Source organism: Acipenser ruthenus, chromosome 3, assembly GCF_902713425.1.
Source record: "Acipenser ruthenus chromosome 3, fAciRut3.2 maternal haplotype, whole genome shotgun sequence".
Taxonomy (NCBI): Eukaryota; Metazoa; Chordata; class Actinopteri; order Acipenseriformes; family Acipenseridae; genus Acipenser; species Acipenser ruthenus.
Window position 1 is genome coordinate 95,830,901 of NC_081191.1, and position 13,020 is coordinate 95,843,920.

Here is a 13,020-nt window from a genome sequence, read left to right on the forward strand (position 1 = left end):
AGGTACCTTCCACAGCAGGACTACACTTACCAGAATGCATTGCAAAGTGTATTGAACTGTCCTAGTGTACACCCAAACTCTGAATACCTTGCATGTTTTATTTTGGTGAATTGTATTGCCGATTTTCTCATTCATGTAAACGACACTGTGCAAACTTGAGAGGAAAACAAGAGCTTTGTGAACTGCAGCAGTGTTAGGAGAGAGTGGTTTGAGCTCTGCTGTTCCCAAAGTGCAAAAGGACAGCTCCCCACCGCATAGCAGGCGGGCAAAGTAGTGCCCCCCCTCCACTCTAAATACCCAATGGGATTTAAACAAAAAAGCGTAACCAAAGCAAACTGCCCTTACTTAATTTCCTTGTCATTTCCATACAAGATCCTTGCCTCATATGGTCACGAAACAGTGTTATTTAAGGTTGCACAGAGTTCATTGGCTTGTTACCTTTGGCATTACACATTACAAAAACTGCATAATTAGAGACAAAAGCAGTTACGAACAGAGATTACTTGGGGGCTAGCATGGGAATTACTCAAGTGATACAGTTTGATTCCAGCACTGCAGGGCTTCCTGGAGTTCAGATACATGTTTAAAAGAGCAGCCAGACAGCTTTTTATTTCTCTGTTCCTTTTAAATGAACAGTTCACTGCTTCAGACCTGAAGAGCAAACCGTTTCCAATGACATTTTATAACCCTCCTTATCTTTTTATTATATGTTGGCAGTCATAGCTCTTTAGTTCTAGTTACCTGCCATAGACATCTGCAATGTAGGCAAGATCATGTGTCTTTACATTAGTAAGCATCAGCGCAATCCAGTGCACAGCAGTGTATTGCAAGCAAAGCAAAGGGATACCTGATCCAAGTGTTACATATACTGTACCTATGGCTGGCAACTGAAAGTGAAGAGCAGCTCTTGAGCTCAAGCGAAAGCACCACATAGACGTGTTGTTAATATGGCTTTAGTAAGCACAACAAATTAAAATGTTTCTGATTATGAAATGACAAGGAGAAATGTAATTTGCCTGTTCGCTTCTATCAAGAGGGTTGGCTTCCGTTCAATTTCCTTAAATTTAAACTTTGTATTAAACACGTTTGAACTAACATATTGGGAATGTAAACAAAAAGGTACTGGCTCTTACCATTAAGGAAGAGGGATAGCATTTTTGTTTCTAGACCAAATGAACTGATATGATTTACAGTAGCGTCCATATATGGTATGCTTCAGGCTCTCATCTGCTTGTGAGTTCCCTGCCTTACTGTTGGTGTCGGACGCTGCGTGCCCACCTTTGCCTTGCCCTGTTTTAACATAATCTTCAGGTTTGAATAATTCATTAAATGGTGTCCTGGAAGTTCAGATTTAACTTATTTTGCTTTTTATCACCATTGTAAAATGGTATTTGGTTATAAGCAAAGAGAGATTATCTGAAGAACATGAAAATCAGGTTTTCCAGGACACCCGTCCATTCATTCATTCATTCAAATGTCTGACCTAGTCCTTTTGCATTGGAAGTAAAAGGATAATGTTTTGCAGTACCACTGTACTTGTGGGACAGACCTCTTCATGAAATCATGTGTACTGTATATATGAAGCGGAGACTCAGTTATACCAAATATATAGGGCAAATGCATGTTGGAAAATAGTTAAATACATTGACGCATTTAAACTAATATTGTTTAAAATCATCTTTTCACTGTAAAAAATCATTTCTGGGTTTTTTTCTTACCAATTTCTTGCTGAGAAAAAAACATTTTGTTTAATGTTAACAAACTTTTTTTTTTTTTTTTTTTTTTTTTTTAAACACAAGAACATGAAATACTTAAATGATCCAACTAATTGTAAACATCCCATTGAAGAGAGCAGCTTCCTTGTGAACTGCGTATGCAATGGCTGTGCTTCACAAGCTAAATCGGGGAAACACTCTGGAAGGAGATTGCAAGGAAACTGAAGGAAGTTCTAGACTCTAATTAGTGATGCATGTGCACTGACATTCTGGAAAACTGTTCCACTGCATTCATTTTGGATTCCATTAAAAGATTAGCATGAATTCTATTGACACATTTTTTTTTACCCTGGGAAAATAACAGTGTTTTCAGATGTGAGCAAGACACAGCCTTCTATTACCCTAACAGTCAGAGAACTGATGCAAAACTTGTTCACCTTGACTTAGATTAACCATAGGAATGTACAGCAAAAATTATCCAAGAATTGCAAACAGAAAAAAAATATTTTGGGTGATTTAAATGATTTTTTTTTTAATAATATGGTAACTTCAAACACTTACATGAACAGAGCCGAGGTGAAATGTATACTCACAGGTTTCCTAAGAAAGAAAAGGGAAACAGCTCCAATAATCGGCATGTCTCCTATCAGGGGTTCCAAGATGACTCGCATTGTGCCACTCAGCTGGAAAAACAAAGACAACAAAAAAGTCTATTAACTACAAGCATTAGATCTCCCAATGTCCCCTCAAATGTGTTGTTCATGAGTCATTGACTTGTTGTTAATTGTTGGCTAATTTAATTGATACATTCTAGATGATCTGAGTCACTCTTATAAAACTTCCCCACAGTATAAGCAAATTAAAATAAAGCATAGTGAAAGCATAGATAAGCACTGTATATCGCAGAGTGGTATGGTAAAGCTTATAAAACAAAACACAGCAAAACACTATTGTAAATGCATAGTACAGTACCATATGGCATTGGAAGACCATGCTTCTGGACCTCCTCAAAGATCCCAAATGACATTTAATAGAGAAAAGTGTAAAGTATTGCATGCAGGCAATAAAAATGTGCATTATAAATATCATATGGGAGATACTGAAATTGAAGAAGGGAACTATGAAAAAGACCTAGGAGTTTATGTTGACTCAGAAATGTCTTCATCTAGACAATGTGGGGAAGCTATAAAAAAGGCCAACAAGGCCATGCTTGGATATAGTTATTTGTTTATTTAGCAGACACCTTTATCCAAGGCGACTTACAGAGACTAGGGTGTGTGAACTATGCATCAAGGGAAGTAATGTTAAAACTTTACAATGCATTAGTAAGACCTCACCTAGAATATTGTGTTCAGTTCTGGTCACCTTGTTACAAAAAGGATATTGCTGCTCTAAAAGAGTGCAAAGAAGAGCAACCAGAATTATCCGGGTTTAAAAGGCATGTCATATGCAGACAGGCTAAAATAACTGAATCTATTCAGTCTTGAACAAAGAAGACTATGCGGCGATCTGATTCAAACATTCAAAATCCTAAAAGGTATAGACAATGTCGACCCAGGGGACTTTTTTGACCTAAAAAAAGAAACAAGGACCAGGGGTCACAAATGGCGATTAGATAAAGGGGCATTCAGAACAGAAAATAGGAGGCACTTTTTTACACAGAGAACTGTGAGGGTCTGGAACCAACTCCCCAATAATGTTGTTGAAGCTGACACCCTGGGATCCTTCAGGAAGCTGCTTGATGAGATTCTGGGATCAATAAGCTACTAACAACCAAACGAGCAAGATGGGCTGAATGGCCTCCTCTCGTTTGTAAACTTTCTTATATTCTTCTTATGCAAATTTGCCATGGTAAACTTTAATAAGGACACGAGGAAGGCTTAGGGTTAGAGCCTAATGGTCTCCTTGGCAAAAAAATGTATACATTCAAACACTAATAGAGTTTATTTTTTAACATGTGAGATGCATACATATTCTACATTTTATTCGTTGTCTTAAGTACTGTAGTTTTACTAACATTTTGAATCATTTCATTTCACTTGACGGGCGCTGAGTGAGTGTGTGTTTACATCCAGGAGGGAAGCGTCCGCTCTGCGGGAACTTCTACTACGGAGCCCTTTAACTGCAAGACGGGGCCTGTGAAGGCGACTGCCCAGCCAGGACCGTCAGAATGGCCCGGAGTCGCTGGGAGGCCAGGACTTTAGAAATAACACAACAGAAGTAGGACAGCTTAGGGGAGGTGGATCCCAAAACAGTATAAACAGGGTTACCGTAGAGTAGTAGGTTCCTGGAGCGGGACGTTCTTTTTAGTGGGACTAGCGCTCGTCATTTTGTGTGGCAAACTTTTATTTTTAGCTTTTGTTTCTTTGTTTTTATTGCTTTGTTAAATGTGACACTAGGTCTACCATCGCTGGTACCCTAGTGTCAGTTTGGTGCTAAAATTAAATCTGCACGCCTGAGCGGCGCATCAACACCAATGCTCTGTGTCTGTCAGTATTTTCCAGTGACTACCCACACATGTAACACTTCACCCTATTACAGAGATATATTAACAGTAGTAGGTGCGGCAGCAGCAGATGGGCAAACCCTTATCATTTAGCATTTCTCATTTAGCTCCTCTCATTTAGCATTTTACATTGTAAAATGTAATGAACAAATGTAATTAGAAATTGTTCCATTGCATTAGGAAAGAGTGATTATTTATTTATTTTTTTATATATAAAATTAAGATCTGGCCAAAGGATATTAAACTGAAATCTATGCGTATAGTTGAGGGGAATTACCCGTCTGCTGTTTTAATTATCAGCACACAGAAATATTAAAGTATTCAGATCAATAGGAACAGAGCATAAATTATAACCAGGTCTGAAGGGTCTGCTGACTGCACACAACACTAAAGCAGGTCAGTCTATATCATTATTCAGGCTCTGACCATGCAGACAGCAGTTCATATGTACTGTGGGTTTTTAAATGGGAAAGGTATTCTGGGGATTCCTTAGAATGAACATTGGTGATCTTGTTTAGCGAGTAATTAGGGCTGTGTGTGTGTGTGTGTGTGTGTGTGTGTTTGGGACAATCCCTCTCCTCTGGCCTAATGCAAAGGTGTTTTTTGGATTTCCATTGACACATTATACAGAACAAAATCACATTCTGTTGAAGTTAAAGTTTTCTTGTAGTAAAAATACTATTAAATAATTTATATATCAGACCTCCACTTTTTTTTTTTTAATGGACTAATTAAAGTTCTGAGTTTATCTTTTTCTTAATATTATGATCAAATTCCTTACCTCTACCTGTCTTGAGAACCAAATTATATGAATTAAATATAACCCTGATGGTCTACTCTGGGGAAATGGCCTAGAGGGGTCACTAGTTTTATGGGGTGTTCCCTCAAAACATCACAAACATTTTTACTGTTGTACAGAGGCTGTAAACTGACAATAAAAACATGTTGCAAAACTTTGGGCCTTTTCTAGTCCTGTTTAGAGTTACCGCTATGGAAGCTGAGAAATATATTTCTTCATCGAGTTAAATCATAATTTAAACGGTGTAGAGTAATTAACATGTTTTATTCCATGTTTTATTTATTTCATTAATACCCAACAACTTCTTAAAGATAAAGGGGTATTCAGAACAGAAAATAGGAGGCACTTTTTTACACAGAGAATTGTGAGGGTCTGGAACCAACTCCCCAGTAATGTTGTTGCTGACACCCTGAGATCCTTCAAGAAGCTGCTTGATGAGATTCTGGGATCAATAAGCTACTAACAACCAAACGAGCAAGATGGGCCGAATGGCCTCCTCTTGTTTGTAAACTTTCTTATGTCTTATGTTCTTAAAGGGAATTACTCAGAAACACAAGTATTGCCACACCCATGTTCTATAGTGTATTAATTTGTTGTAGTAGCAAGTAGTTTTTGTGCTGTTTTGCTGTTTTTCAGCTTTGAAATAAAAAAACACCTTTTTATTACCTGTATGCTCTTCACTCCTGCTCTGCAAAAGTATTTTTTGATCTCAACATCTATTTCAGTGTTCCCAACAAAGCTAAAAATAAATAAATAAAAAAAACACAAATAAATATAAATAATTTCAGCACATTAAAATAGTTAAACAAACACAATAAAGAATACTGTGCTTGCATAGTAATCTTGTGAAGACTAGCGTAAACAGGTATGAGAGGCTAGTGACTGACAGTAAGCTTTTATTTTTTTATGTTTTACTGTATTTTTTTTTAAATAAAAACCTATTCCTTGGGGGGGAAATAAATGGACCGCAAGATTATTACATTTAAATGTGTGACAGGAAGCCATTTTCAATAAAGACATGCAAACGGCATAGCTGTTACTTACCTTATCTGCATGTCCAGGATAATCTGTCTTGTGTCCACATTCTCAGTGTACACTTTCACTCCATTTATTCTCAGGGGCTACAAACAGAAGGATTACAGAAATACTTTAAAACATCCTGGGCAGTGTTGTAGCTATACATATTGGACTGTTACATGTTTTAAACAGCATTTTAAATAGCATTATGTGTAATTATATAGCCGCAATAAACGACTGAACATAAACTAAACTTGAGAAATGTAGCTGTAAACCTAATGTGAACACACTTTCTCAAAGCATTTTAACAAGTGGTTTTTATCACTGATTTGACCAGCGGTTAAAACAAATATGAAAACAAACAAACTCTCAAAAAGGGGGCTGTCTTCATCCAGCAGAAACCTAAACACACAGGACTTCAGTATGGAAATCAGGGGCCCATGTCAAAGGATTCAGCATCAAGGGTTTACACTGTAGAACCATTACACAAATATCTGTCAGTACCACATGCTGTTTGAGAGAGCAGCCTTGACAGTGAGGCTGTGGTAGCTTTGGAAATTACTGTCAGAAAAGGCATTCATCTTTCTTGTATGATACCTACAATCTAACATTACCTAGAGAATCACAGAATACAGCTGTGTTCCGAATATGAAGTATGAGATACGAATAGAGGCATATTTACACAAATGTCTAAGATTACCTCACAAGGATGCTTAACTGTCAGAGTTTTAACTGATTGTTTAACACAACAGTGTGTCATTAAACTTGTGTCAGGAAGTTATTAAAATGAAAAGTCCCTCTTCGTAATCATACAGTTGGACTGTGTTAAGATGTAAAAGTGTCACTGGAAATGGACTCACCTTGTCACCCATATCGATCTTTGTGAAGCTGAAGGTACTGAGATGACTGTGTGCGCCTTTGACGGCTGGTTCGATCGTCTCATGGAACAGCTTGTCGATAAACTGACATATATACGGCCACATGTGCTTCACGGTCTAAAATAACAAAACAATTCAATGCAAACTGTGAACATGCAAATCATCTAGCCCAGTGGTTCCCAGGCTTTTTCAATGTGGAGACTATCTACCACAGACCACTTGCCACACATTATTTTACATCAGCATTACCTAACTTCATGAGATTCCTGGGCTTGAATCTTTGCTACCAGGTAAGCAAGGAATGCTGTCATTTTGCACATTGAAAGTTGCTGATGGCAAAGTCCCTGTTTCTTGCGTTTACATTTTGTTTTTCACATTCTGAATGGTTTTCAGGCTTAACAGTTTTGTTTGACAAAACCTCCTGACAAATAATGCACTGGGGCTTGGGTCGTCCTCGGATCCAGCAAATGTGAATGCCAGTGCTGGTCCCCGCAACCGTTACCTCATGAAGCAAATGAATAAGTCCATTTCTAATGCAACGTATAGTCTTGTGAGATATTAAACCTGGCTGAATAAACCCATATAATAACATGGAGCTGAAATCGATCATTCACACTACAGTACAGTTCAAGCTAAAAATATAACCTCTTTTTGTTTCAAATTTACTTGTACTATATGCAGCTAACCTAGCCAAAAACATATTGAAAATAATAGGCATATTTCTATATCCCTGGCAACACTGTAGCACATATTTCATATTGTTGAAAATGAAAAGTACTAAAACTGCAGTTTTAATATCTTTTTTTTTTTCATTCCAACCGAGTTAGGAATATTCGATGCAGTGCGCTACTTTTATGTGGAGTGAAAATGCTGGGAAGCAATAGAATGAGTACAGACTAGAAAGATGTGAATTTACATGAATGCTAGGTGTAATTATATATATATATATATATATATATATATATATATATATATATATATATATATATATATATATATATATATTGATTGAGACACAAAAAGGACTCTGTATGTAAATAAAGTCTGGGTGTTGTGTGTTTTGGTGGTGGTTGGCAGGGACGGGGTTAATTCCTCTCCCTGCCAAAAACATGTGCGAATGTGGCTGTTCCCAAACAAGGTAATTGGTGTTGATTGGGAACAGCCACAGACTATAAAAGAGAGCTTCCAGCTCCATTAGGGAGAGAGAGATCACCAGGGAGCTGGTTTAAGAGGAGTGTGGCTGTTTAAAAGTTAAGGTAAACTGTTTTGTTAAAGTGTGTGTTGACAGGAAAACGGCTTAGCCGTCCTGTATGTTAGTCAGGGACCTGTTAAAGTGAAGGTAGGCTCTACGTTTGAGCTAGGTTTTTGTTTTGTTTGTTCATTTTGTTTTGTAATAAAAGTGCTTCATTGTACAATTCTGTGTCTGGGTCTGTGTTTTAAAGGGCAAACAAGCCGAAGACAGAGAGACTATGTTACAATATATATATATATATATATATATATATATATATATATATATATATATATATATATATATGCAAGTTATTTTGTTGGTATTTGTTTCACGTTAGAAGCTGTTTCAGTTAATGGCGGCTTTGAAGGCGATGCTTGGTATTACATGAAAGGGAGCTGTAATATATAAGAATTTATTAACACACCCGTAATAAAAGAAAGCTGATAAATGGGAAGAATGCAGACTACATGCATATCTTATAATTATCTATCACGTGTTTAAAGTGGTTTGCTGAGGCTAAAAACAATGTGTTTTATTTCAGTAATGACCAAGTAGATCAGTGCTCAAAGATGACTTGCCAGCAACAGTAGATGATGCTTTATCTATGTAGTGGGCAGGTACACATATAGTTGCTGTGTGTACCCAGTGCAATTCGAAATCTGTCTCAACCCAACTGTGCCCAGTTTTACTGGAATGAAAAGGTCTATCATATTTTACAGTTTACTGTCAAGGGACTCTTCCAAGCCAACAGGAAACCTGACTCTTATGAGCAAGGGATATGGATCAAAACTTCAGTTTCCATGCTTTGAAATACTATATTAAACAGTGACTCAGAATGAGTTATGAAAACCCTACTGTAACAGACAAAACAACTCTTAAATATTGAATTAAAACCTGTCAATCCATTTAATAATAATAATAATAATAATAATAATAATAATAATAATAATAATAAACTAAAATACTTACCTTGTTTAGCCATTCCACTCGTTCCACATCAGGAAAGTGCACCTGAAATGACAATAAAATATGTATAAGTACAATCACTGTCTGGTGGATTTTGGTTCCAGTGTAATACTGTTTTTATTAGAACTCTTCCAGTATAACACTCTGTATAAAAAACTAAAAGCAGAGGAACATATTTGTGACAAACTTCAAGATCACGAGGAACGCAGTTCAGTTACAGTGCTACTATCCTTCTTGCAGCTTTTTAAAAAGTACAAACAAACTATGAAGACTGGGTGCAATTATTTAACACCTGCATACACTGCCTATTCACACAGGTGTTCTTCATTTAGTCTTTTGTATTCACTGCCTATTCACACAGGTGTTCTTCGTTTAGTCTGTTGGTACTAAGGTATAAAAAAATACTTAGCCTACACTATCAAAACTGGAAGGCAAGTCTATTACTGTATGCCCTTTTACAGTACCTGGCTAGAGGCTTTTTGTATTTGCTATTCTAATTTCTATTGTGTGACTGACAGCTGTGGAACTGTTTACAGTATGTTATTAAGGGGATGACAGCTTTCACAACACTGATTCACTGAACATCAGACAAAAAACAGCATTAACATATAAGAGGAGGACACAAGTGATTGTAAACAAATTCAAATAAACAATCAAGGCAAGGGAATGTCGGTAATACACTTATTAAAAACAATACGAACATCTTAACACTGAAGGGTTTTCTGTGGTTTATTTTATAACAGATTGTCTATGGCCATGTTCTCATTATTGCAGAGGTATACCAGAGTCAGAACTACCCCCTAGAGCAGGGCTGTCTGTATACATGGGTCACTGAGCTCCACAATGGGGCTCTTTTGAAGTATCCCATTCAAGGTTTTTAAAGGGGTTGACAGCTATGACAATCTGGTCTTAGATAGAAGCAACTACAGTCAAATTCAGCATATGTGGTTGCTTTCAGTGATCACAGCAATGGACATACTGTAAGACAAGATGTTTACAGAGCAGGAAACTACTGGAGCTTATTTAGTCAGCTGTTTAGTAAAATAAACTTATTTCTATTACTGAGGATTTGTTGTAGGACTATATAAGAAATTCCTTGTAAATCAGTATGGCTCTTTAAACCAAAAAAGGTTGGACATCTTTGTCACTGAGTGATGATTACACCTCCAACCTAATTTTGGGGGTATTTTATTGTTATTTATTATTATTATTATTATTATTATTATTATACAAAAAATCCTGCTACCCTGATTGTCAATTCCAGAAGCATCAATAAATAAAATACACAAGGTATCCACTAGTATAGCTATCCAGGCTGTCAAATGCTTCTCAACCTCTAGAATACTGAACGGTGTGGAAATAGGTTGCAGCAGACCAGAAGATGACATGAGATATTATTGGAATATAGGCCTAGCTATTTTCTATCTAGCTATCGCAGATCTCCCAAAGCTCTTTTACGCCCCATGGTACTAAAACGAGTGTTGTCATTCTTTGGTGCTATTCTTAGTTTGTAGGACACTTCATCTCCTCACTGCAGTATCACGTTTCCGAACAGCTACAGTTTCTATTGAAATGCAGCTCATTGTTTCGAATTGTGATCGCTTCATTTGTATATCTAAATAATGTATCAACACTCAGGTAACTACATCTGTAATGATTAATAACTGATGCTCAACTTGTATCTGTTAAAGGTCTGTTGGCTTTTATTCTTCAACTTGGGAATATCAGAACACAAGTAAGTTTACGAACGAGAGGAGGCCATTCGGTCCATCTGAGGTATTCCAGTTCCCAGGAGCTGATTGATCTCAGCACTTTGTCAAGTTGGATCTTAAAGGATCCAAGTGATTCTGCCTCAAAAACATTACTAGGGAGCCCAATCCATCCCCTCAACACTCTCTGTGTGAACAAGTGTCTCCTTCACTCTGTCCTAAATCTATCTCCACTTAATTACCAACAGTGTTCCTTGGTCCTGGTTTATGTACTGCACTTAAAGTAATGGTTTGGGTTAACTATGTCATCTCCTGTTAAAAACTTCAATCATGTCCCTGATTCTTCTCTGTTCCAGGCTAAATAGATCCAGTTCTTTCATCCTTTCTTCATAGCTTAGTCCTTTAAATCCTGGGATTAGTGTGGTTGCTCTTCGTTGGACTCTCCCCAGGACCACAATGTCCCTTTGGTGCTGTGGTGAGCAGAACGGGACACAGTACTCTTCAGTGCAGTCTCACCAGTGCATTGTTGGATTTCTGCTCTACATTTCTGGTTATATACCCAAGCATTCCGTTTATCTTTTAGCTTGCTTCCCAGCACTGTGTGGTTGCTTTCAGTGATAAATATGCAGCTATTTCAAAGAGAAAACTATAGATTAGAAATGAAAATGGCTTCTTGGTACCAGATCACTTCAGGTGTTGCAGTTCAGAATCACTCAGTTATATTTAGACCATGTGACTTACAGTACCAGGATGTAGTACAACAATGGGAGACCACATCTTTTTAAATGGATTTTAAAGCATTGATTTAACAAGCAAACTTCAAGCAAAGCGTCTTTTCCCACATCTTTAGTCTATCTTAACTGTTCCTTCAGTAATAATATGGTACTAGGAGGCAGTGTGGTCCAGTGGTTAAAGTCCAGGGCTTGTAACCTCCTTGTGCTCCATCCTGTGGATGAGATGTTAAATCAATGTCCTATTGTATGTGACTCTGCATATAATGCACAGTTCACAGCCTACCTCTGTAAAGTGCTTTGTGACCGTGGTCCACTATGAAAGGCGCTATATAAAAAATAGATATAATTAATTAATTAATTAATTAATTAATTAATTATTTATTATTATTATTATTATTATTATTATTATTATTATTATTATTATTATTATTATTATTATTATTATTATAACTTAAGATCTTTAGATTGATTGTTTAAATGTATGTACTTTTTATGTATATAGTGTAAGAAATGTGTCTACAAGCACAGTAGGCCAGTTGTCGACATTGAACTGTTCAACAAATAATGGTTGCAACAGCAACATGTTTAGAAAAAGGTAAAATCAGAAACATGCATATCTGAGTTAGTCCTTTTACCTTTCCAATAGTTGGTGGTGAACAGCTATAATAATATCACATGCTCCTCCTGCCTCACGAGTGTGGCATGCATGTCTAATTTTATAACTGTAGGCTTGTGAAGATGTTATTCTGCACTGCTTGTCTGATATGTATGTAAGTCCAGAGCTTCTGCTACAATTTCAAAAGTTAAAGGAAGAATCAACGTGAGAAACACAAAAGACAGGTCATTCATTAAGATTCACAGTCTACTGTCAGAGTCTCCTGGAGAAAACACACACTGTTGTAAGAAAGCCCTCATCTCATCTTTCAGTTTTCTGGTTTACACGGGAAGTCGGCCAGGCTGTGACTCACATTCCAGCTATTTCCGATCCGCCTTCAGAGGATTTTCCAACAAGATGGCAGGTACTGTACTGGACAAACCGCCCCTTGGATTAAAAAAGGAAGTTCCGGCTTTCCTTTTTCTGAGATTCGGTTATTTTCCTTAGTAAACAGGAGGCTGCTTTATTTTGTACCGGGGATAATTAAATTAATTGAATTCAACAAAATCAACAGCATTTCATTGAAATGAAAGGAAACAGTTCAATTAGTAATATAGATAGTATATAAAGCCTTTCGTCACTATAGAACTCTGGAGCACAGATTTGATTTCACGAATTTAGGTCTGACTGCTGTTAGCGGCCAACTTGAAAATGCCCTTGTTCCTGTTGGAGCAAATACAGTGTCAGGCAGCACAGAAGGCAAAGGTTTAAAAACTATCTGACAGATGAACTATGAACTGGCAGCTGTGGCCTTGAGCTTCATGGTGTAACTCGCACTGTCCAAACATTACCAGATTAACTGCTAGC

At 37.1% G+C, this 13,020-nt stretch overlaps 1 protein-coding gene across 4 annotated transcripts in view; it reads right to left on the bottom strand.

The window, feature by feature from the left end:
• The window catches only part of LOC117394334 (extended synaptotagmin-2-like), a 64,301-nt gene that overhangs the window by 34,754 nt on the left and 16,527 nt on the right, over positions 1-13,020 (bottom strand). For all 4 annotated transcript variants that reach the window (XM_033992482.3, XM_033992481.3, XM_033992479.3 and 1 more), the window contains exons 2-6: positions 9,119-9,160; positions 6,898-7,032; positions 6,065-6,141; positions 5,687-5,759; positions 2,309-2,398 (exon numbers count right to left, since the gene is read on the bottom strand). In XM_033992482.3, the coding sequence (XP_033848373.2) occupies positions 2,309-2,398; positions 5,687-5,759; positions 6,065-6,141; positions 6,898-7,032; positions 9,119-9,160 (417 nt within the window). The remainder of the gene's footprint in view (positions 1-2,308; positions 2,399-5,686; positions 5,760-6,064; positions 6,142-6,897; positions 7,033-9,118; positions 9,161-13,020) is intronic.